This window comes from Equus quagga, chromosome 8 (assembly GCF_021613505.1).
Source record: "Equus quagga isolate Etosha38 chromosome 8, UCLA_HA_Equagga_1.0, whole genome shotgun sequence".
NCBI classification, from domain to species: domain Eukaryota; kingdom Metazoa; phylum Chordata; class Mammalia; order Perissodactyla; family Equidae; genus Equus; species Equus quagga.
This window is the reverse complement of record NC_060274.1, coordinates 117115830-117142808: the sequence shown is the minus strand read 5'-3', so window position 1 is coordinate 117142808 and position 26979 is coordinate 117115830. Positions and strand designations below refer to the sequence as shown.

General features: G+C 38.6%; 1 protein-coding gene across 4 annotated transcripts in view; it reads right to left on the bottom strand.

Annotated features, from left to right (window-relative positions):
• Positions 1-2992: 2992 nt before the first annotated feature.
• UBN2 (ubinuclein 2) overlaps positions 2993-26979 on the bottom strand; it is an 85998-nt gene continuing 62011 nt past the window's right edge. For 3 of the 4 annotated variants that reach the window (XM_046668758.1, XM_046668760.1, XM_046668759.1), the window contains one exon: positions 14860-25056. In XM_046668758.1, coding sequence (XP_046524714.1) covers positions 25007-25056 — 50 coding nt within the window. In that variant the 3' untranslated portion in view covers positions 14860-25006. Of the gene's footprint in view, positions 5521-14859; positions 25057-26979 lie in introns of those variants that run through there. The other variant, XM_046668761.1, reaches the window with a different exon arrangement.

The window sequence follows — 26979 nt, the reverse complement described above, 5'->3', positions numbered from 1 at the left end:
ATCAGACACGGCCCTAGGTCCTTGTGGTCAACATGGCAAGGTTAAAATGATTCACTCCGCTGAGCTCCTCTAGATTTTCTGCGTTACCTATGTGATCTTAGCTTTTACGAACTAGATTACCTGTGTCTCAGCTTCATCATCCTCCACGAGCCAAGGTGCAACTGCTCAGCCTTGTGACTTCCCACTCTCACAGGTCTCTCCTGGGGCTCTGTCAGGGTCCACCAGCGCTAGCTGTGGCCAACTTCGATGTAACCTTTTCATATTTTGGCTGGAACCGTGAGCTTCCAGAATCAACAGAAGAGGAAACTAGTATGACTTCATGTGAATTGTGAAAATTAATAAATGGAAACTTCATTTAAAATGGACTCAGGAGGCCAGAAGCACCGGCTCTCGTGCCCTAACAAGACAGCAGAGCCTACAGGAAGAACACTTTCTCTTCTTGCCCGGCAACAGCTCACCCAGTGAGATTCTTACAACTCAGCCATTGAAAAGCCCCTGCACTTCTTGAATCCCAGTCTCCTCTAATGGACTGTTTGTTTATACTAGCTGCCTCTACTTCCTCCCCCTCTGTGAAAGAGTTTTTCCTTCCCATGTTGCTCAGGGCTTGTATGTGGCTGGCCATGGTAGCTGACCCAGCATTGCAGGTGGTTTTTAAAAAATGTTTCTTTCTTCTTTCTTCTTTTTTTTTTTTTTTTTGCTTTGGAAGATTTGCCCTGACCTAACATCTGTTTCTGGTCTTCCTCTTTTTACTTGAGGAAGATTGACTCTGAGCTAACAACTGTGCCAATTTTCCTCTATTTTGTATGTGGGTTGCTGCCACAGCATGTTGGCTGTTGTTTGGTAATAATTCACACGTTTTGGAATTACTGTGCAGCAGTAGAAAACCAAGTCAGTCTGAAAAAGTTCTTAGTGACAATTTAGCCCAACTTTTTTTTTTTTTCCTTTTTCTCCCCAAAGCCCCAGGGGACATAGTTGTGTATATTTTCAGTTGTGGGTCCTTCTAGTTGTCACGTGTGGGACACCATCTCAACATGGCCTGATAAGTGGTGCCATGTCTGCGCCCAGGATCTGAACTGGCAAAACCCTGGGCCACCGAAGCGGAGCACAAAAACTTAACCACTCAGGCACGGGCTGGCCCCAGCCCAGCTTTTTAATTTTGTAGCTTTAAGAAATCTTTATATTCCTAGTGCAGGGCTACAAACAAACACTACAGCAGAGACCAGGCAGGTAACAAGTGAATCAGGCCAGGTGGGTTCCCACCTCCTCCAAAGGAGCTAGGCTCTTTGCAGCACAATCTCCTTGTTGCAAAGTAGGAATGTGGTCCCAGTGTTGCCAGAGCTTCTGATTTTTCAAGAGAAGTTGTAAATCTAGAATCGTTATGAAATGCCCTAACTTTTAAATGTTAGCAATCAGTTAAAAACAACAGTCAAACAAAACACTTCTGTTGGCCTTATATAACCTAGGGTTGCAAGTGTGTGAACTACATCCCAGGGCACTTTACAGGCAACGTCTCATTTGACCCTCACCAGAATCCTATGAGGTATCCTCTGATTTTACCCACTAAAAAATGTGGGAACAAGCTCAGAGCAGCTTCATGGTTCAGCCAACATTACTAACTGGTCAGTGATGAAGCCTGTGTTTGACCCCAGGCAATCTGATGCCTGTTAAAATTTTTTTTTTTTTAAGTTTTATAGCAGAAAAGGCATTCTTATTAAAAAGATGCTGGATGATTCTCAGAATTTCCTGGTAAGGCTAGAGACCAGGCTTGGAAGCTACACAGCCAAGAACCTCACCCAAAATCCTGCCCCAGATCTGGTCCAGTGAAAACAGCACCAGGCACGGTTGCTACAGCTTGCAATGCTGACACAGTGACAGTTGACAGTGATGACGCTGGCACCAGAGCTGCTGCTCCAGGACACTGGCTGTAGCTGACTTCTGTGCTTCCACTTGTGCCAGAATGGGTGAAGTCATTACCCAAGAGTTCCGTTCTGGGGTGAGTAATTCTAATTAGCGTGGCAGGGGTCATGTTCCCCTGTCTTGGTCAAGGGAGGCTGGGAAAGCAAATATTTTATCAATCAATGAATTTTTATTGAGCATCTGCTTTGAGTCAGGCACTCTTCTAGATGCTAGGGAAAGAAAAGCAGGCAGAATAGGTAAAACGTCCTGCACTCATGAAGTTTCCATTCTGCAAAGGGGAAGACAGACAATAATCAAATAAACATAAAACTTGTCAAATGGTGATGAGTGCTATGGACAAAAATAAAGCCAGAGGCAGGTGATTGGGATCTGCTGTTTTATAATGTGTTCAGGGAGGTCCTTACTGATAAGGAGACATTTGAGCAAAGACCCAAATGATGTGAGGGATCTGGGATCTTCAGCTTGTGTGTGTGCACATGTTGGGGTGGGGCAATGCCCATGCTTTTACGTAGAGAGACCCCACCTCCATCCCTCAACCACTGTGTGGCCACCATTATTCTGTCCTTCAAGCTCTGTGAGGGTAAAGGAGGAGTTCTAGGACAAGTTTTCTATGCCCATGAAACTGTGGGGGTAGACCCCCAAGAGTCCAGTCTTAACTCTCTAACAAGAGCAGTGACTGGCTGTTTGGCCATGCACATGGGAATCTGGGGGAAATTTTGGTTGGAGAGCCAGGAGTAATAAAAGAGGGTATATCTGAGAGAGTATACGCATCTAGGCACTCGCTTCCATCAATTGTGATAATATAGAGGTGTGTCCTAAAGCAGTGATTTCAAAACTTTTTTGATTGTATATCTATAGTGGTAAAAATTGTGTGCCTCCCCCATAAGTCTTTAAAGTTATATACATGTACTACTGAATCAATGTAGTATGTACATTTACAGCATGCACAAAATAGAAATAAGGTTGTTTTAAAAATGAAATAAACTATTTTGAAAATACTTTTATTAACAGTAAAAAAAAAGTCCTAATTTCTCTCAGTAAAGAAACATTGTTTATTTTATTGAAAACAGTGTAATTCAGTATGCTTCATTATTTTGAAAATCTTGGTTTAACACATTATTTTGGGCAATGAAATCACATAGTGATAAACATTTCTAAACATCCATTTTCAAATTTCTCTATAGCATGAGTTTCTTTTTAAAAGGCATAGTTAATGCCTCACTTATAGCATTAAAAAATTACTTTTAACTTAAAGGGACCCATTAAGTATGTTCATTTCTTTCAAAATATCAGCTAGGCAGCTGTATCCATCAGGGCTCAGTCAGAAAAAGAGAAACCACCATAGGCCTTTCGAGTGCAGGGCATTGAGATGTTTATGGCACTAGCAGAAGAACTGCAGGACTTAGGGAAGTTGCCACTGACGTTCAGCAGTTCAGAGTATTAGAAGGCTCCTGCTGTCCCCCAGGTCAGGAAAATGCAGGGAACCCCCACTGCTGATCAGAGCTGCCCCTAAGTACTGAGATATTGGGCTGACGGGATCACTTGGAAGCTACAGCAGAACTCTAAGTCTACCATGGCCTACCCATTTTGCTAGATGCTGCTAGAGAAAAAAATACCACTTTTTCCTCCCACCTACAAAATCTCACATGAATACACTGGCAAAAAGAAATCACATCCAGAACCTTGAAGGCAAAGGCGTTTGGGAAATGTAGTTTCCAGATTTCTAGTCCCTGTGACACAGAGAGTAGCACAGAAGGATGTGGGAATGAATGCTGGCAGCCAAAAAACAGACTATAGACAGCATGGCAGCATACTCCTGATAGCCTCTTGTCATCACAGAAAAGGACAGCAAATGAAAAACACTTGCTTCTTTTGTAAAAGAAAAATCAGTAATTTTTAAGTTTGACAACTCTTGTAAATACTTTCCAGCAAGATAATCACTTGATCTCTGTGTGGTTTACAGGATTTTCATGGCTACTTCCCATTACATAGTAGTTTCTACTATTTAAAGGTCTTACTTGTAATCAAATTAACCTTATTAATAACCTCCTGTAGCATATACACTGTAGTACAAAATACTCAGAAGTAAGTGTGACATTAGCAAGCAAGCTGGACTTGCTAGATGCAAGCAGAGAGCAATTCATTCCTCTCCCTGTTTGCAAACCTCCTGGCTGACTTCTTCCTTTCCAGCACGAAATCACAGATGGTTCCCACAGCTTTTCCAGGAAGTAACATGAGAGTTAGCCTTTTTCCCTTTGGTTTGAAAAAAGTCCAATCTGTATAACATTAAAATTCCAAACTTCACCCAATAAAAGTTCTCCCCATTGTCAGCTGAGGTTGCTGTGGGCTGAGCAGTGAGGGCTGGAGGACATGACCAACCTCTCCATCTCCCTGATCTGCTCTTCTGCTTCTCAAATGCAACCTGTTCGTGGAACAAGCTAGACTTGTAAGGCATAACTAGAAAGCAGCTTTGTTTTCTCATGAGTGCCCTACAAACCTGCTGTAATGATTTGTTCTTTCCTATGCCTGGATGAAATTTATAGCTTTTCCAATCTCTTAGGTAACAAATAGGTTAAAGAGTTATCATCATCATCATCATTTAAAAAAAATAGTCTCTTTTTCTAGGTATTAACAAGCCTCATCCAGTGTCATATCAAAGCTTCAAATGTCAGTTAATTTAAAACTTCTCCCTCCACCAGCCTGGAAATCTAAGGGAGAATGGGGGTCACGGTCAGAGGCACGTCTGTTTCGCACACACTGCCTCCTCCCCCCTTGCTAGCTGCTGTCCTGGACCCGCTCTCCACCAGCAGCAAAGGAGGGAAGAGCTAAGGTCTGACTTGATTGGTAGGGTTGTAAACTGGCGTTAGTGTCCCCTGGGAGTAGCAGATTCCAGTGCTGCTGCTTTTCTCATAGGTGCTTTCTCATGCGTCCTCAGGAGTTTCTCCATCACTGGAGATCTCTCGTCTGTAGTTCCTTGTAGGCCATGACTTCTCTAGTTACTTAGGATTCCTGCTCCAGCCCCTTAGTTTCCAGCAGCCTCACTTCCATTGAGGCCATTTCATCCCTCCATGTGTTCTTTTTGGCTGGATTCCTTTTTAAAATCACCAAATCTGTCTCCTTTCCTTGAGAACCACTTGAGGTCCATAGGAATTCAGGAACTTTGGGAGTGTAAGCCATTCCGAATGCAGTCTTCTCTCCTCTTCTGTCTTCTCAAGGAGCTAGCCACCTACAATTTATCTTTAGACTTTTAAAAGTGAGTCAGACACCAGTCCCTGTGTCTCTCAAACTCCATAGGATGTGTCAGGCTTTCCAAATGGTCCTCTTGAAGTGCCCCCTCATTGGCATGAGGTGAAGAGGAGCACCCCCACCCTCTCCTGCTTGGGGAGAAGGGAAATGTCCAGCACACAACAACTGCTTCCAAAGAAATCCTCTCATATTCTCTCATATAGCACGGAGGTGGATGCCGAGCTCAGTGCTTCTGAGTACGAGCTTCACAGTCTCTTAGCATGTGGCGCACAGCTGATCTAGCTCCTCCTCCCTTTAGAATGGGGATGGACTTGGCACCTATTGTTTTGTTCTCAGCCTTTGGGGTTTCTGGTGAAACTGACACAGAAAGAGTCCCATTTTAGTAAATGAAGTTACCAGTGTCAACCCTTCCTCCTTATGGGACTCCTTCTTTTCATCAGGACACCTGATGCACTGTAGGTGACATGGGACAGACTGACTTACAAACTGGACTGTGGGAATGGACAGTTAATATAGAACTATTACTATTTCTACATTATATTGTATATTATTTATATATTATATGTTTATATATAGATATAACTATTTTTATACAAAATATATATAGGGCTTTTGTTTTTGACATTATGGAAGATTAGATGTGCAGAGAAATCTCTCTCAATATAAAATACCTTAAAGTGCTGGGTGCAATTTTGACAAACCACAAAAATACTTTCTTAAAGCATAACTGAGCTGACAGTAAAGGAAGCCAGAATAACCAGAAGTCAGATAGGAGAAGGAATGGGTAAGTGAGCACTAAAAGCAGCATTTGCTGAGGATATTTGCTGATCCCTGGTGGCCTAGAGTCTGGATTTTAATTTGCTTTAGGCAGTCAAAAGGAAAGAAAGCCTCAGACTAGCTTGGTGGGAGGTCAGATCATAGAGGCTTGCAAAATGATGGAACCCCCAAGGATTGACTTTGTTGCTGAGAATGAAAAAAAATATCCCTGACTTCACCAAGAAGAGACCTTTTTTTGTGTGGAAGATTAGCTCTGAGCTAACTACTGCCAATCCTCCTCTTTTTGCTGAGGAAGACTGGCCCTGAGCTAACATCCATGCCCATTTTCCTCTACTTTATATGTGGGACACGTACCACAGCATGGCCTGTCAAGCAGTGCCATGTCCACACCTGGGATCTGAACCAGCGAACCCCTGGCCGCCAAAGTGGAACGTCCGAACTTAACCACTGCACCATTGGGCTGGCCCCAAAGAAGAGACTTTTCTGTCTCAACCTCAGCTCAGGGTGGGGCGGCAGGGTGGGAAGCTTATCAAGAGTTCTTAACCACCAGCAACAATCACTCTCACATGCCTTCATGGCTGAAATTCATCCTATCTCTGTGGCCCCAAAATCCTTAAGCTGAACATTTAGTTTGAAGTGGTCTTGGGTTGGTAATGTTCTGAGAGCCTGGAAGAAGCAAACTCAGACTACTCTTTAGAGGAATGCACTTTAAATCCAGGCCTCAAAGAATACCCATAGCTAAAGTTCCAAAGTGCAGGGATATATAATAAAATAGCAGCAAAAACACACAGAAATAAGCCACTGTGAGCAGGTTAGTAGAAAACAATAAACTGCATGATTGGACCCACAGTTTGGTTCAAGGTCTGACTCTGGTGCCTGGGACCTTGCTGTGGGAAATGCCCCCTGATGCTCCCAATCCACTTCTTAAAGTACATCCTAGGGCCCCGACCTTGGCCTCTCCCTTTAGTATACATCACTTGCTAAGAAAGTTGATAAACCCAGGAAAAAACAAGCTCACAGGTGAAAATAATGAGATATTTGAGAAATACAGTCACAACAAAAGAAGCAATAAATGGAACAAACTGTACTAGACAAACCAGAATGGAACAAGACAGATGAAGAGCTTAAAATAAGCATAGTAAAGATCCACACAGAGATAAGAGGAAAACAATAAGGAAGAAGCAATTATACAGAACCAAATGGAAATACTGCATCTGAAATATGGAACAGCTGAACAAACTCAACAGATTAGACAAAAATAAGAATGGCTACATAGCTGAAAAATGAATAATGAGCTAGATGAGCTCAAGGAATTTTCCCAGAAGATACTGGAAAGAGATGGAAAACATGAAAGAGCATTTAAGAGAGAATAATAATAAGTCAATATCTATACAACACGAGTCCCAGGGAGAGAGAAAATGGATTTAGGGAAGAGAATATTTAAAGAAATCATAAGAACTTTTCAAAAATTAAAGATAAGAAGGACTCCAATTCAAAGGTCTCACAGAGCACCAAACAGAATAAATATGGAAAAACCAAAACTTTGATAGAGTATAGTGAAAAACAATTTTTTTTTACAGTTTTATTTATTTATTTAAGATTGGCACCTGCGTCAACAACTGTTGCCAATCTTTTTTTTTTTTTTCTGCTTTATCTCCCCAAATCCCCCCCCGGTACACAGTTGTGTATCCTAGCTGCAGGTCCTTCCAGTTGTGGCATGTGGGATGCCGCCTCAACGTGGCCTGAAGAGCGGCGCCATGTCCTGGCCCAGGATTCGAACCAGCGAAACCCTGGGCCGCCACAGCGGAGCATGAGAACTTAACCACTCAGCCATGGGGCCGGCCCAATTTTTTTTTTAATTATGGAGTTTCCTCCCTGTTTTTCATTCTTTTTTTTTTTTTTTTTTAAAGATTGGCACCTGAGCTGACAACTGTTCCCAATCTTCTTTTTTTCCCCCTGCTTTTTATCCTCAATTCTCCCCAGTACATAGTTGTATATTTTTTAGTTGTGGGTCTTTCTAGTTGTGGCATGTGGGATGCTGCCTCAGCATGGCCTGATGAGCTGTGCCATGTTTGCCCCCAGGATCCGAACCAGCGAAACCCTGGGCCTCAGAGGTGGAGTGTGCGAACTTAACCACTCAGCCATGGGGCGGGCCCCAGTTTAGTGAAATTTAAGAACATTAAAGAAAAAATTCTAAAAGCTTGAGGTCCACAAAAGAATAAGAATTAGATTGACGTTAGTTTTCCTAACAGAGACACTGGAGACAAAAAAACAATGGAGTTATATTTTCTAAGTGATGAAAGAAAATAACTTAGAATATTATATCCAGCTAAACTGTTATTTAAATGTGAGGAAGAAAAGATGATACCCTCAAACATATAAGGCCTTCAAAAGTTTATAGCACAAAGAGTCTCTCTGAAAACTCTTCTGGAAGAAGTGCTTTTATACTTAATATACTAATATAAATAAGTTATACTTAATATATTAAGTACTTAATAAGCACATGAAAAGATGCTCAACACCATTAGTCATTAGGCAAATACAAATCAAAGGAGGAGATACCACTTTATACCTCCCAAGATATAACCAAAAAAATGGGAAATAACAAGTTCTGGCAAAGATGTGGAAAAATGGAAATTTATACATTACTGGTAAGAACATTAAATGGTTCAGCTATTGTGGGAAACAACTTGGTGGTGCCTCAAAAAATTAAACAGTTACCATATGACCCAGCAACTGCACTCCTAGCTATATACCCAAGAGAAATGAAAACATACATCCACACAAAAACTTGTACATAAATGTTCACAGCAGCATTAATCATAATATCCAAAAAGTAGAAACAGCCCAAGTGTCTGTCAACTGATGGATGGATGGGTAAATAAAAATGTAATATATTCATACAATGGAATATTTTTGAGGATATAGATACCTGGGATATCAAATTTAATATTAGGGCAAAAACATCAAAAAGAAAAATGAGGGACATTATAAATGGGTAAAAAGAACAATAGATCAAAAAGATAACCATAATAAACATATATGCACCCAATAAAATTCATGGTTCTTTGAAAAATTAAGAAGGACAAACCTCTCGTAAGATTGAATAAGAAAAAGAGGGAGAAGATGCATCAAACAAAACAGAATGACAACAGGGAAACAACTGCAGACACAACCGAGATTATAAGAAGAACAAAATAGAATGAATCCATTTCTAAGAAATTTCCTGCAAGTGCTGGTCATACATAGGTGTTAGGGGAAAAGCACTTGATGTAATTCAACTCATACTTATGATCAATATTCCCAGGAAATTAGGAATAGAACTTTCTTAACTTCATAAAAACTATATACCAAAAATCTAGAATAAACACCAGACTTAATGGAGAAAATTTAGATATTTTGCCACTAAAATACTTTCCCCACTACTGTCTAACATAGTATTAAAGGACCAGTCTAATGCTCTCAGATAAAACAAGATATGAAAAGTGAAAGAATTGGGAGAGGACATTAAACTGTCATTATTTGTAGATTATTTGTACATCATCTCCATTGAAAAGCTAATAAAATAATCAGACATCCAAGTTATTAGAATAAGAGAGTTTAGCAAAGTTGCTGGATACAAAATCAACAGCATTCCTTGATACTAGGAAAAAACACTAGAGAACATAATAGAGAATAATAGAGCATTCATAAAAGTAAGCACTATAAAGTACCAAGCAATCAATATGTGAACAATACCTTTACAGAGAAGATGAAAAAGTTTTATTAGAAGACATAAAAGAGGATTCAAATAAATGAAGAGAGATATCATGAATGAGGTAATTGAACAAAGATTGTATTCTTCCTAAACTACTTTATGAATTAAATTCAATCCTAACAAATATTTCGGCTGGAATTTTTAACGGAACTTGAAGATTTTATTCTAAAATTTATATAGGAGAATAAAAATCCACAATTAGCTGAGACAACATAAAAGAGCAAAGAGGGAGACTCTCCTTACTAGATAAGGCATACAGTAAGTCCACAGTAATGAAAAGACATTGTGATCCCGGTGCAGAAATAAAAAGACCAATGGAACAGAACAGGGCTCAGAAATAGACCCTTGCAATTATGAGGATTTGACCTATGAGAAAAAGTGGTACCAGGGGCCGGCCCCGTGGCTGAGCGGTTAAGTTCGCACACTCCGCTTGGGCAGCCCAGGGTTTCACCAGTTTGGATGCTGGGCACGGATCTAGCACAGCTCATCAAGCCATGCTGAGGCAGCGTTCCACATGCCACAACTAGAAGGACCCACAACTAAAATACACAACTGTATACTGGGGGGGCTTTGGGGAGAAGAAGGAAAAAAATTTTTTTAAATGGTACCAAAAATTAAGGGGAGATTCACTAGATGGTGCTGGGAAAACTGGCTCACTAAATGCAGAACAATAAAGCTGGATCCCTACATTACACAGTGCACGAAGGTGGACAACAGATGGATTATGAATGAAAACAAGTGAAAGGTAAAACTATAAAGCTATGAAAAGAAAATGGAGGAGGATATCTTTGTGACCTGGGGGGTGGGAATATTTCATAACAAACCTCTCAAAACATAAATATAAGACAAAAAAAGATCAATTTGACTGTCAAAAGGATTTTTGTTCAATAAAGAATCTCATAGGCAATGTAAAAAACAGGTGACAAACAAATCTCTGACACATCTAAAACTGGTAAGAGATTATCATCTACAACAACAAGATGAAAATGCACTCAAATAATGAGCAGAGATGAACAGGCAACTCACAGAAGACTATAGCCTTTCTTGTGGTAAGAAGGAATTGGAGGCAACCTAGGCATCCACCTCTAGGGGGATGGATATGTAAAATGTGGAGGATGCACAGTGAGGAATACTATGCAGCAATAGGAAGCAACACAGGATGTACATATAGCAACATGGATAAATCTAAGAAAGTGAGAAAAGTAGGAAACAGCAAGATTTATAGCACGGGAATATTAGTATAAAAATTGCATACACAAAAGAACAATTTGTTCTTTAGAAGGATGAATACATAACAAGGGGCACATATCAAAAAAGTAACAGTGGGTGCCTACGGGACACAAAGGAGTGAGGACTAAGGAAGAAAGGAGAAACCTAATTTCTAACAAAATGAGGGGCTGAGTTATTGTTCTGAGTGCTGATGGCCGTGTGCTGTGAACTCAGGCACATGATTAATGCATTGCTTTGTATCTGAGGTACAACTGAGCAAAAATAAACTACATACAACACTGAACTCACATACAGTTTGGAACTGCAGCAGCCATTTGGCTATGACGGGGGAGCCTGAAGCTGTCAGGGGCTACCTGTGGAACCCCACACTTTGAATGCCAGAGCAGAGGGGTGGGTCTTGGTGACACTGAATCACTGGATAAAGATTCACCTGAACCAGGTTTACCTCTAGACTATTCAGTTATGTGAACCGAAAGATTCCCTTGACTGTTTTGTTTAGTAGACTTTATTTTTTAGAGCAGTTTCTCTTTACTTTTTAAGCAAGGGGTTTGGTACTTGGAATGAAAGAATTTTAACTGATACTTATCCACTCCTGTACTTTAAATATTAAAAGATTTTTTTTAAAACACTTTGGCTTCACTCCTATATTTTGGAAAATTAAGAGAGCAAGAGGAAGCATGAATTTAAGAAGAAAAAAGGCAGAAAAGAGAATCATAGTAGCCACCATTTCTTAGCTCTTCTTATGTGCTAGGCACTATGCTAGGTGCTTTCCATACCTCGTCTCTAGTCCAACAACAAACCCCGCCACTGGGTATGACAACGGTGGAAATGAGGAACAGGCTGGAAGGAGCTAAGCATCTCATCTAAAATGCCACAGCCTCATGGTGGGGACTTGTGAACCCAAGTCTGTCTAATGTCAGCCTTTTCTCCTTTACGCTATGCCACCTTACTAGGAAAGATAGTGGAGAAACAGTGAAGGGACAGACACAGGGACACAGAAGAGGAACACACACACACACAGACAGAAAAACCAAGCCACGTCAAGGCACATACAGATGAGGGAGAGCAATCGTTTTTGGGGTAAGGACACTCACAACAGAATACACCTGCATCAGAGGGGTTGTCACTGAAAAGCTCATGATCTCATCTGCACTGTATGTAACCCAACCCTTGGTGCACCCAGAATCAGCTCTTCTATTTTTATTTCCAATTATCAAAACTCCCTTAAAAAGATTTATTTTCTCAAGTATTTCTCAAAGCTTTACACGGATATGAAGCGGTCTTACAAATTGGACACTGATTTTCAAATCTAGAGCACTAGATCATCATTACACTCACCAAAAAGGACTTTTGAATATCCACTTGATACGCATACTCAGACTGAAAATACATAAAGGATATCACAGTTTGATGTGTGGTAGTAATCTGAATGCCCATCAATAAACAATGGATACAATAAATCATGCTGATTACCACACCATGGAATACCATGAGCTGTGGAAAAGAACGAGACAGACCTCTACGTACTGATGTAGAATAATTTCCAATTGAAAAAAATGCTAAGTACAATACAGTAGACATGTATGCTAAATTTATGTTAAAAAGTCAGATACATATCTATGCTTATAACTGGATAAATTGGCAGCAGTGGTTGCTCTGAGGAAGGAGAATGGGGATCATGGGTAGGAGAGAGGCTTTGGGCTCACTGTATATCCATGTACTTGGTACTTTTTTCTTTTTAACCAAGTGCAAGGATAATCTTTTCAAAAAAATCTGTTTCAAATCAAGCAGTTCATTGTGTCTTCCGTCCAAGCTAGATCCAATTTTGGGATATGGCAGGATCTGATTGGAGGAAATAAATTCTTTTCTTTTCCCTTCTCTCAGTGGTGAGACAGGAAGAGCCACTTTCCCCTTTCTTTCTCCCTTTCTTCAACCAAGTCTACCTATTTGTTTCTTAAAAAACAAACTTGCTCAGATTACCATTTTCACTGAAAATACGTCTAAGTAAAAGGATAAAGAAGAAGCACTCATACCACTCTACATTTTGGGGTGTATGACTTCCTACATATTTTTCTGTGCATTTACACTTGAAACTGCTCTTTCATTTAATACATGGACATCTTGGTCTGGTCTTACTTTTAAAAATTTTCATTTAACTTTTATTTTATTTAACCAATCCCCTCTAACATGGCATTAGATTGTTTCAAACTTGTACTGTTATGAGCAACATTGAGATGAACATCCTTGTACAGAAGCCTTTGTACAAGTCCATTTTCCCCTTAGAATAAGTCTGTAAGGGCAAAGCAGCTCCTTCACCAATTTGTTCGCTTTGCCTTCAAGCTCCACCTAGAGTTGCTGCTCCACGCATCCTTTTTGTAACCAGCCGCAGACACTTTCCTGTGCCAAAGCTCAGGTCTGAGATGATTTCTTACCAACGTGGACAAGTGTAAAACATAAACTTTCTGCTTCATACATTTTTCTTTACTCCCTTGAACAACCCTCCCTTCTGGACACATGACCCTCATTCAGCTCTAGAGAATTGGTTGCATTTCTCTACCCACCTACTTCTTGGCTCTCTAAACCAAAAGAGAATAATATTTCTCTCTTAGTTATTCTGAAATCCTTAACTCCTTGGGCCATGTTTTTTCTTCTTAAAATCTTGTCTTTTTTAAAATACAGAATATAATAAAGAATAAAACAGAATTGGTATGAAGAATAATAAAAGCTAACATTTGCCCAGTGCTTACTACATGTCATTGTGCTAAGTGCTTTACATGCCGTATATATTTAATGTTAACTGGAGTTACAGGAAGAAAAGCATTCCGTGGTCAAATAAGCTTGGGGAAATTGTGAGTCTAAAAAAACCTTGTTTAACAATGGCAACTTTAATATGTTACTATACACCTACAAATGGTGACAACATAGTTAAGTGCAAATTATTTAACCACAAATTTCTTGAGGGGCTGTTTCTCCCAAGAACACACTTTTGCCAAAACTGTCCTTAACTGTTAATGTTTTAGTAAAAGCACACTTGCAGCCTACCCTCATGCCCCATGCATGAGGGCCATGCCTTTTAAAATTTCTTATCATAATGACAATGCACTGAAAATGCACTTAACTAAAAGGAAAAATAAAAGCACTCATACCACTACTCTTTATGCTTTAGGCGGTATGTCTTTTTGTATTTTCTATGCATATATAAATATACACTTAGAAATGACAAACTGTTCAATTCCTCTGACAAGTACTTTCTTTCTCTTCATCCTTTTCCCACTCCCTAGCTGGATTTCTAAATTTGAATTATTTTCTTACTCTTTTCTCTTAATGATACTTTTCCTTTAAGAAGTCCTCTATAAGTAAGGCTTTAAAACATGATCACTTTTACAGATAATTCCCTATCTACATTTCAAGCCTTGACCCTGGTAGCACCCTCACACACACACACACACCCTCAAACCCAAAGGAAGAACCTAATTGAGCCTGCATTCCAGGACTTCCACAGGCTGGCTTCTGCGAATCCCAACACACACCTCAAACCAGCCTGGTCTACTTCCTGCTTCTTCCTGACTCCACTCAAGACATTCCCTTTTCCTTCTGCCTAGCCAAATCCCAACTATCCTTGGAAGCCCACCTCTAGTGCCATCCACTTGACAAAGTCTTCCCAGATCTCTCCAGTCCGATTTCTCCCCTGCTCTGAACTCAAATGTCAAGTGGCAATGGACATCTTTCTGAAAAATTTTGAACTGTTATCTTTTAATTTGTCATGTGATTGCAAACTGTTTATCAATATATTGAGGGTGGGGACTGTATCTTTTACTTCTGTATCCCATAGTGCCTAGCACAATGCGATACAGACAACAGATATTCAACCACTACTGAAAGAATGAGATACTAGAATCCAAGTTAGCCCAATAATACAACAGACACGAGAATAATATGTACATTCCTCTTTATTTAATACAACAAACACATAACACATACAAAAAGAAAAAACACTCATGTAAAAAGCCCTGTCACAAAGGATAGACAGGAAACATCTACACTGAATCAAATAAGGCTCCTGCTTTAAAACAGGGGTTTGCTAGCTACACCTGGAATATGAGCAAGGCTGTTGCAAAAAAAAAAAAGAAAAAAGCGAAAAAAAAAAAATCCCTGCACTGAAGGAGTATATCCATGGGTTTAATTTACCAAATTCACAGATCCCTATTTAAGAATGTTTAAGACCTCTAGCATAACCAAAATTTATCAGGGTTTTATGAAATGTGTGATATTTTTTGGTTAAAAAATTTACCTGTCCTTCTTTCTTCATAGAAAATAGTGACAAGAGCTCTCTGACAACTAAAGACCACCAAACCACCCAAAGTTGGGAAAGCGTTACCACTGAGAATGCAAAGGCAAGATGGCAGTGGGAAGAAGAATTCAACCTCTCAGCCGTTTCCTGGTAGCTTGTATTTCATCACCCGCTGGGAAAGACAAATGGAAATACCTGGGCTCAGTGCAGGGGTCAGTAGCAGCAGTTTGTCCATATTCCTGCTCTGATTAGAGCCGGAAATTAAACAAGCACCAGTTCATCTCAAAAGAGCCTTATACAAACACACACACACACACCCAAACCCATTCACATGTCATCACCACCCCCTTTTATTTAAATTTATTATTTTTTTACTAAAATAATACAAAAAAGAGAGACAGGTATATTTACAAAAATCCATGGCTGGTACAGTACATAATTTTTAAGACACACTAAATGCTACAATCTTTCAGGTCCTGAGATTATTACAAATATCAACTCAAAGCTGTGTTCAGGTCCAGTTTTAAAGGAGGAAAAAAAATCCCAAAATATTAAGTCATACACTTATTTAAAATACAGTATATCCCTTCAAATTAGCAAAAACACACCTCCCTATAAACAAATGCAATACAGTAAGCGGTGCCTTTCCCCCAGGGGAGCAGCAATTGTTTAGGCTCCTTCCTTCAAGGTTGGTTGTGAAAGCTGTTGGCGTCTTTATCAAGTATGGAGGAGGGTGCAGTGAGAGGAGGATGTGTAACTGGAGGGAAGTTCCTCGACAGAGAGAACACTCACTGTACAAATACGTCCTGTTTTTCCTTCTGTCACCAAACAAAAGTCTTTCCCTTATCAAAACTCACACTGTAAGGGTTGGAAATATGTGCTTACCCAGACTAAAAATCAGAATCCTTATTTCCAATCAGTTATAGCAAATAGGTCTGCAGTCCCATAATAATTTTTACAGCTATAAATAGATTTTCTTGCTTGTAATAAAAGAGAGAAAACACCTTGGTAGAGTCTGATTAACATATTATTTGGGGCACAAAATTTTCACCAGCCAGAAATTTCTTTTCCTCTTCTTTTAAGCCTGACAGTGTTTAGTGAGCAAAACACAAGGGCAAGCCCCAGATTTACATACTCTTCTTAAGAACAATTTGATATTTTTGATACCTACTATAATACAATTTTTCAATGACAGCCAACAAAAGGACTGTCCAAGCTTGAATCCTTTCTCTGGAGGCTGGCCATGGATTCAAGGAAATTATTTGTAGGTTGGGAACCTATTCTACTGGTGGAAGGGCCCTTTGCTTATCTGAAGGTCTCAGAAGGTATATGTAATTAATTACATAGGCATATCAGGATTTTAAAAGTTGGCCAAAGTTGGCCAACTTTCCAACTAACTATATAAAACAATAAAACCTTTGTCAACTGAAAATAACTTCTTTCTCTTTTAATGCTTCTAGCCAGAATTGGGGTAATCCTTGGTAAGTGTGCAGGTACGGGAAAGAACACCCAATGTTTGGCACGGGGCACACTATCCCTGCAAACAGCAGAGATAAACAAAAAATGAGGAAAGTTTACGGCCGTAAGGACAGAAAATACAGGATAGGTAAGATCTGACAAATTAAGGGCACGTTGTCACATAGAAAAACATGCCACCTGTCTGGTCTTGATTCCTGCTGACTCCTAAATGTGCTTAGAGGGTAGATGGAGCTGTTAACTTCAAAAACAGAAGTATTTCCAAGTTATCTTGGGTAATAGTCATCTTGTTTGTATTTCAATTAGGTTTCCATTAGTGCTCTCTTATAAAATATTTTAAAATTAGATTTAGGATAAAATAGAATTATATTATTATTAGGAAAATGGGAGCAAATAATGTATAGAGAGTTTTCTGAGGAACATAAAATTGGTACTAAGGATTCACATGGCCTGTTTGACTCAGACCTTTGCCGAGCAGGTTTATTGCAGGGAAGTACGAAATAGCAAGGCAGAGTATTATGAAGGTAAGAGCCCCTAACAAAAGTCTGCATCTCTCTTGAATAACCTTGAGAAGTATCAAGAAGCAGCCATGAAATGCAGCTGCTACCACATTATACAGCAGAGAAATCTATTTTTTTAATACAAAGGAGAAGAGAAAAAAAAAATCCAGTTACTAATGATGATTCTAAGTCCTGGATATATAGAGCCCCTTAATTGTACTACTGAGATTTCTGTAAGTATTCTTGACCTGTTTGGGTAACAGTTCAGAAATGTGTCCAAAATTTAAGTACTAACCTGCTATAAAATGGAAATATATTGGAAAGATTGAGCAGTAGAAGTATTACAGTATGAGGAAATTATATAAAGATCACAAATAGCTACTTTCAAGCAAACGGTTCTTTAGGAGTATCTGAGAAAAATGTGATTTAATATCACCTTATTCAAAGGCAGTCTGACTGAAATCCTACGAGTCCCTGTCCGTGTCTATGCGGGGATGTAAACAGTCTCCTGGAAAACGCCTGCAGTCTGTCCTTGAATTCAATGGGGACACAGGATAGAGGGTCCAAGTGAGAGAGAACAGGTGAAAGGCAGGGTGACCTTGCCTCTGGGGACCCTTAACATGCACTTCACATTCCACTGTAGCAACTGGTTGACGAACAGTTAACTTAAGAGCTCACACTAGAGGAAAGAAGAATGAAGACTAAAGGAAATGAAGAAAGAAGAATCAACATTAATATTCAAAGCTATTTTTAATTAGAGTCTGACCATCTGTTCAGCTCTACAAACCTGAATACTGTGCCACAGAATCTAAAACTTTCTCAGAATTGAACTCTGGGATGATTTTATCATAACAACCCAAAGACATGCCATGGTTCCAACTACAGTTCTGTACCAGAGAAAGGATCTGTATTTAAGTTTTTCAATATAAAGTTCACATTTTAGGATAGATGAACACACAAAATATCTATTTTACGCTTCTGTTAATTTTCCCTTGAGGAACACACATTCAACAAAACCCTTATGCTTTATTTCTTTGGGTAGAAGTCTTAACATCTGTTATTTGAAGAATGGAAAATGAGAGAAAATGTAGAAAATAAAGTTTGTTTATCTGCATAGTTGATATTTAGAGGCTACTAACTAAGGCCTTATCTGGAAAAAGCAACAAAACGCCAAAAAGTGATTTTTAAGGAAAAAACATCCTATCACTAGAGATTAAATGGGCCTTGGCCAATTCTGGGAATTAACCTAGATGCTCTGTCTGCTTGGGCCTGGTGTTTTCTCCTGACTCACTTACGATGGATAATTTGTTCCTCATCCCCCCACATTCTCTTTCCTGACCCTGAATAAGGTGCTACAGTTTAAATCTACACACACCCCCAGCAATTGTTGCTCAGCTTTTAGCCCTAACTAAAAATGCAGTATCCACTTTTTCCTGTTGTTGTTTTAAATGACGTAAGGAAACTTCTATGTATTACTACTTAATGTGTCGAGATGGAAGGTGGGATAAAATGATCTTAATTTCCTCCTCAGAGCTGGGCAAAATATGTTTCCTTCTACCCCTGCCCTAGCTAGAAAGTGAATCTTGCTTCCCCTCTCTCATTTTCCTACAACCTGAGCAGTTGATGGCTCCAACTCTTTCATGGGTTGAAGAAGCATAAATTACAAAGGTAGACTGGCTAAAAAGTGTACCCATCTGACTGTGTGTAGTGCTTGCTCCCTTCAGTGCAAAGCTGGATAAACGGAAAGTTACAGGAATAGTACACAATCTCTCATTTACAAGAATGAGGCGACCCCACTCATTCTCAGAAAGTTAAAAGCTTAGCTATCCACCACCGAACAAGTAATACAAGGAAATTAAATTGAGAAGATGGAAAAGTGAGGCAGATAAAACTTTTGGGATCATTTATCAACTCCAATAACCAATCACCCACACTTTACCTAGCTTTAGCTCCACAATCCTGGCAAAAATCACACATGTAATAACACCATGAAAGTCTAAAAAAAATCTACTTAGAATTAAGAAACTTAGTGTTATTCCCCCCCACTTATTAACCTGAAACTAACCATTTTATCCCACCACAAATATAATATGTTTAAATAACAAATATGCATCTAAATTAGAATTCCAGTGATTTTTTTAAACTTAAAAAATCATATGGTGCTTTTTATATCCATCATAGGGAAACATTTTTTAGCCTCTGCAGGAAGATGATAATACTTTTTTTAATTATATAGGACATTTTAGAAAAACAAAATATTTTTGAAAGTCTCTGATATCCCTGGGAGGTAGGTGAATATTATCATACCCAATTTTCTAATGGGTAATGTGAGGCACGAAGGTTAAATGACATTCCCCCTACAAACAGCAATTCAAGAGTAACACTTATGACTGAACTGAGGCCACCTGATGGCAGTTCCTCTCCGGTAACACTACCAGGAGCCTCTACTTTCTCCTTATGGCCATCAGTCTCCTCTTCCCAATTAAAATGTATTTAAAAGGGGGCACTTATTAGATATATTTGTACTGGGTTCTGAGGATTGGTTCAACTTAGTCTCCCTTAACATGTCACATCTGTTTTCAACAAGAAACAGATGAATCTTAGACCTGAAAATTATGTTATTTTGCTCAAGGGAGAAATCTAAATAACCATCAAATCAGATTAAGCCAAATGTTAATTATCTGGCAAATAAAAAGAAAACTGAAGATCTCTCAAGAATGCTATAGGTTATATGAGTGTTTTCCTCAGTATCTGAAGTCTTTCTGCTTCTAAGTTTACTAACCTTTTACAGATACGTAGCTATATGAATTCTTCAAAAATCATTTCCCAGAAGAATATATGATGCGTTTTTAATGTTGACAAAGTTGCTGACTTCCTTCAAAACTCAGACAGATACAATACATGGTTCTAACTCTAGCTCTTCCATGTCTTGAGTCTTGCCTGCCAGAGTGCACCGTATCAGCTTGACCCACAGAAGACTCTGGTTATTCCAACGCTTTCTTCAGCATTACTCACCAAGTGTGAAGGGCATAACACAGTGGGTTACATCTAGGAACAGTCAATGAGTCCACTAAATTTATTTTGCTTGTAATAACTGACTAATTATATATATACTTTTGTTAACTTCTACAAACAGATATTCAAAGGGGGAGATAGCATCTTGTGAAAAGACGATTTCCCAATCCACCCACTTGAATTGACTAGAAGCAATGGAATAAACAAGGCAGAAGTTTTGCAGACGTTGAAATGGGAGTGTTTGGAAAGGATGCAATGGTACAGCAGCGACTAGTTTTATATATATATTACATATGTATACATATATATATCCATATATATGTACGTATGTATCTTACACATATATCCATATACATAGAAAGAAAAGGAAGAATGTTAAAACAAACAGCACGACACGACATTGGCAAATTTGAGACTCTTCCTCCTGAATCCCCTGACTTATTAGCCTGTACTTTAGGATATCTGAGAACAGCTTCAAAAGAGGGGAAAAAAGAAAGCAAAAAAAGGCACTTAACAAAGACAAAGGCCTGAATTGAGCATGTTTTAGAGGAGTAATATAAGCATTTTACCAGAGCTAAGAAATGATTTACAGAGAGTTAAACTTTTTCCCTTAAATTTTATAAAATAAAATTGCATAACGTTTGTAATCATTTACCTACTACCGCATTTTCCTTCTGCTTCATTATTACAAAAACAAAAGCCCCCAAAAGCAAAAAACAAAACAAAAGAACAATCATACACGCACAATAGAAAGTAACAGTGCCCCTTTTGAGAACATAAGGTCAGCAGAAACCAGTGCTGAAGCACAGGGAAAGTTCTCAAGTTTGGCCTGATTATAGATTTTTCTCACTTTTTTATTTCTAATTTAAAACAAAACAAATACCATTGAACAAAAAAAGCAAACAAATTCAAAACCTAAATGATGATAAAAAGAATACAGGGACCAGTGTGCTTCTACAGTACACCCCTAAAATAAAGTATCCTAATTCTATACATGGGTGAAACTGTATGACAAAACCTCCCAGAAATAAAGAACTGTAAGTTAGATTAAAGTAGACCAATACAGGCAAAGTTCATCTTACAGATGTAGCAGCAAATATGATAGATAACTGGAGTTCTAAGAGATGATCCCAAGGGACACAGAGTTCTCATAATCAATGGCAGTTTGAACAACAGCAGAATTTCCATTTCAGAAAAGGTCTTGAACCAAGTAGAGGTGGAAAGGGGTGTGGCAGAGGGCAACCAGAGGAGAAGGATTAGAGGTGTCTGCCCTTTCCAACCCTGGGTAGTAAACAATTTAGATCTGCTTTGGGAAAAAAAAATCCTGGGTTAAAAATCTTTTCCAATAAGTTGTTCTCAAACAGGTGTCAAACCCACAGTATTCAAACACGTATGTGCCCGGTTCTTCCTCCCACCTTGGTAATATAACAAACCCTCTTCAGCTTCTATGATATAAGGAAATGTAATTTGGGCTAACAACATCCATCAAAGGGGTGGTAGGCATGAAAGAATGTACTAACACAATCCTCTGATTTCCTCAGAATATCAGGATTTTGTGACTTCAGATTAACCTCACTTCTTTTCCCAAAACCTTTTTCTTCAGGCTGTTTTAAAATTATGATTTCTTTATCTTCTTATCTCAGAAGCATATGAGAAAGAATTATCATCAACTTATAATGGAATTATTGCTTGTATTTATTTCGGAGGCTCTGAACGAGCTTGACACTTTGCTCCCAAACAGTCTCCAGCCGAGGCTCAGCACGGCCGTCTCGAAGACAACTCTGCCGACCATTATTGCTCATGAATACTGAGGAGTCACTTGTATGCACAGTAACAGCTTATACATCAGTGAAGGCAATTTAAAATACAAAACAGTGGAAATCAAACAGCTTAATTTTCCTGAATCAAGAATCCCGCTGAGTGGGACGTGAGTGTGCTGATTACTTTTGCATTGGGATGTTGCTAATGCTCTGCAGAAATACACATCGCTCTATATCCTTTCCAATTACTCAGCATTTTAAAAAATAACATAATTTGACTTTTAAGTGCAAAAATACAGTATGAATCACAAGTCTCTGTGCTAAAAAATAAAAACTTTATATGTTTGTTTTTTAGTAAGAAAAACTGTAAAGACAGGTGACCATAAAGTATGGACACCAATTTCAATGTTATGATCTAGAAAAGAAATAGGTTTGTATTTACATGTAGGAACTCTCTGATCAGACTTATTTAATAAGGAACATAAGGATATTTGTTTTATTTGTACAACATAAAAAGGCAGTCTTGACTGAAATGGATGTAAGTTAGTGACAATGAGGTGGTGGGGCGGGGCTCTGGCAGCAGTCCTCCAGGAATCAAGGCTGAAGAGAACAGAACACAGTCTCCACACGTGTGGACTTCTCAGCGCCAAGGCCTTCAGATATTTTTACTGGTTAGTTACAAAATGATACTGGGGACAAGAACTGATGATCTTGTTCTTCTCTAATGACAACAGAGAGTCATCAGGGATTTTCACATGGCATGATTCAGAATTCATAGATTTAAGAAATTAAAATTGTTATTCCTCGACTTACATTAGTCATGACCTTATATATAAATAAATATATGTGTATAGACACACACAGATGAATACATGCACAGTTATCAGAAGGAAGAGAGATTAATATGCACTCTACTTTCTCTCCTGACATAGGAAGTAAAACAAAGGCTAGCTTCTCAAAGGAAAACTCCTATAAAGTATTAGCAAAGACTTTTTCCCCCCAAATTAGATAAAAGCAAGAGGTATGCTACACTGCAATTAACTCAAGAATTGAGTAAGCTTCTCTAATTAAAAAAACAAACTTACTTTAATCAAACATACTCAATTCAAGTCAAACCTTTCTGCAACATCCCAATATCCTTCTAAAATATCTACCAGGGTTGATACAATATTCTTATTTGTTTTACTGGTAAACTAAATTCTTAGAGGCAAGTAATTATATCAATGAGTTCTTTAAAATAATCCTTTCCTCTTACCATAACAAGTTCTTGGAACTAAAGTTTTCAGTTATTTATTAACTTTTTGCTATGAAGGAAGCCAATGTGCCTTTGAAGTCAAAATACAGGCTTACAGATCTGCACAGATCTGTGATAATTTATTCACAGCCCCATAATCTATTTGGGAATTTTGCTTATAAAAAGAAAAAAGGGCCCAGTTAATACTCTTATTTGCATAAACAATGGTATAGGGTGATTCGTAATGAAACTATGCACAAGAAATCTTGCTACTACCAATCTGATGCCGTTTTTTAGGTTAGTCTGTCATTATAAATGGACCAAGCTTACACTATTCTTGGGTACAGTTTGAAAACATTCAGAAGCCTAAATAGGAAGAATAAAAAAGAGAGGGGGAGAGAGAGACAATGATGAGGCCAAAAAATCAAATAAAATGCATCCAAACAGAACCATAAATTTCTCCCTTAACACCCTTTGTTGAGTATGCTATTTGCATAAGGAAGCTATAACAACTAAGGAATCTTATTATCTGCAGGCTCACTCATATATCAATACTCTGAGTAAATATTAGTAAAGCTTTAAGATCCCAAATGCTCCAAATCAATTTCACTACACTGGTTATAGGGAGCAAAAATACACTGATTGTTATAAAAATAATCCCTTGTATACATAATGATCCTAATGTAATTCCTCCCTTTAAAATACCATCTTAAAAATTCCAAAAATATATCTATGCCATTTGAATGACCAATGAAGAAGCATATGTAGTACACACTATGCCTGTTTAATCAATAGTTAGTAATTGCCTGAAGTACCACTAGCTAAAAGAAGAGAAAGAGAAGTTGTGAATTGAGGGGGAAATTTACAGTTCATACTGGTAGGCCTGAAAGGGCTAAGAGCACCAAAGCCACAGCCCTACATTAAAGATCCCCATTTCTCAAGAGAAAAATGTGAACAGTCACATTTTAACAACAAGAATGGAAATAAGAATTAACCAGTCAATACCAGATGCACAAATCACCTGAAGAAGAGAGTTAAGTACCTGCTTCTGAATGCAAGATGTAATTGACCCTTTTACAAAAAGGGGACATCTAAGTTTCGTCTGTTAGGAGCAACAGGCTCAATTTCTTGACTTTTAAAAATCTCAATGATTTAATAATATATATCACTGTGTTAAAATAACTTTCCTGAAGCATCTGTAGTCCACTGATTTATATGGGGAGTTGCTACACACTGGAGAAGATTCAAGTTTGCTCAGGATTTTTGAGGGTACGGTATTTACTCAGCTACTGTCTCTATCAGACATAGGGGCACTAATTTTCTTTGTGGCAAATTTGCTGCGTAGTCCACTCAAATAGACATGATCATTACTCCTGATAAACTGTCCTAATTCCAGATAAATTGCCTTTTATTATGCAATTATGTCTGCAAGTGTTCAGATCCAACCCCCAGGATGGATGGAGTTCACCCAAATCCTCAATTTCCTTCTTCCTCCCCCGGGAAAAATAAAATTTGTACTTCTGTGGGTTTGACAACTGATTCTCTTTCAAGTCAGTTAATATGGTAACTCTCTTTCTTTAGAAGAGACCAAAGGTCACTAACTTTGCATGAAAGCATTTCTTCCTCCTGCACCTGGCTTTACTCAAGTAATGTTTTCTTTTCTTTTTCCTCCTCACCACAGTGCTTGGGACGAGAGAATGTAAACATCGACAGAACAGCAGCCCTATGACCACATGAGTACTTTCCCATCAGGTAGATTCCATCAGCCAGCTGAGTGTGTCATCTCCTTTGCTTGCTGGGAAGTCACTGAGATTTCCGTGGTAATTTAGTGTCCCCTTTACTTTGGCCTCCATCTGAGAAAAAGAGATGTTTAATTGGTATGGGTCGGCATGTTTTAAAAAACAGACAAAAACAAACAAAGCAAAAAGAACAATTAGCTTTCAATTTTCATGTGGATGACACTGTTAAAAAGATAACCTTTAATATCTTACATGCTGTAGCAGTACGGAGGTTGAGAACATAAAGGGGATAAAAACAACAAGAATGACCCTCTTATCTCCAATGACTACGGTTCAATTGGTCTTCAGTGTCCCACAAATAATATTTCAAGAAGTATTTATTATCTATCTCACAGCCAATTGTGTCAAATGCTGTGAGGATTATAAAGGAACATAAAAGAGAGAATCCCCCCCTTCGAGGTGTCTAACACACCTTTTGATTCCTTTCCAAGACAAGATCAATTTCATTTTCTTTCAAGAGAAATTAAATTTCTTGCCATGACATGGCATTTGGTAATTAACTCAATTATCTATGTAAATGAATGGGGCACACCGGTAGTAAAAAATCCAGCTGAGTCTTTGTTGCGGTCCTAACCTGGCAAAAGTTGTAAGCAAGAGGAAAGTCTGCTACTGGGAACAAGGGTTTCTAGTTTTACATAAAGCTGCTTAACTTTTACTGGGAAAACGCTGATTAGCCTATTTAAACTGGGCAAGAGTAGGACCCAATGACCTCAAGAGCCAACAAAATACGGAGAAAGCCTCTAACAGGTCATTGCCTTAGCAAGGAAAATGAAGTCCCCACCAGGCTGGAGAGAAAAAGACAGGGGGAGGCCTGGATGGCAGAAATACACAAGTAAAAAGGAACAAATTGGGGTCAGCCCTGTGGCACAGTGGTTAAGTTTGGCATGCTCCACTTCAGCAGCCCAGGTTCCTGGGTTCGGACCCTGGGCATGGACCCATACTACTTGTCAGCCATGCTGTGGCAGCAACCTACATATAAAGTGGAGGAAGACTGACACAAATGTTAGCTCAGGGCTAATCTTCCTCAAGCAAAAAAAACAAAGGAGGAAGATTGGCCACAGATGTTAGTTCTGTGTTAATCTTCCTCAGCAAAATAAAAGAAAAAGAAGGAACAAATTACTGTACTACAATAATAATCTTAAGGCTGGAGGAGATCACAAAAGTCACATTGCTAGGTACTCTCATGATGTCTAAAGTACTCTGGTAAAACATAAAAAAACTACCTCTTTTGATGAAAAAGATACAGCAATGAAACAAGATTATTTCAAAAGCTGTATAAACAGAATACTATTAAACTAACGTTGGTGACAGTATCTAAGGAATTGGCTTTTTCATTTATAATGAGATATTATATACTTGCATCTGTAGAGAGAAATAATTTGACTTGAGGTATACTTAAATTCATAAAATGGCAAGGTGGGATTTTGCTCAAAGAAGCTTGGCTAATTAGCAAAATAAAATATTCACATTAACTGAACTGTGAGACCTGGGTTTGGTAAACTATGGCCTAAAGGCTAAATTTGGTCTGCCACCTCTTTTTCTAAGTACAGTTTTACTGGAACCCAGCCATACTCATGCTACACATCGTCAACGGCTGTTTTCGCACTACAATGTCAGAGTTGAGCAGCTGTGACAGAGACTGCATGGCCTACAAAGCCTATAATATTTATCATTCGGGCCTTTACAGAAAAAGTTTACCAACCTCCATCTTTAGACTAGATAAGGTCAGAGAATTAACGTTAACTGAGTTCTTACTACGTACCAGGTACTATGCTAGAAGCTTTAAATTCTTTTTATTAAATTCTCATAAGAAGCCTATTAAAAACATTTTGTTGTCCCCAGTTTACAAGCAAGAGAAGTGATGGTCAAACAAGTAAAGAAACTTGCTCAGAGAGGCAGTCCTGGAATTAAAAAGTCCAAGCCTGATTCTCAAATTCTGTGTGTGATACTTTAAAATGAAAAATTGTAAACTTTTTA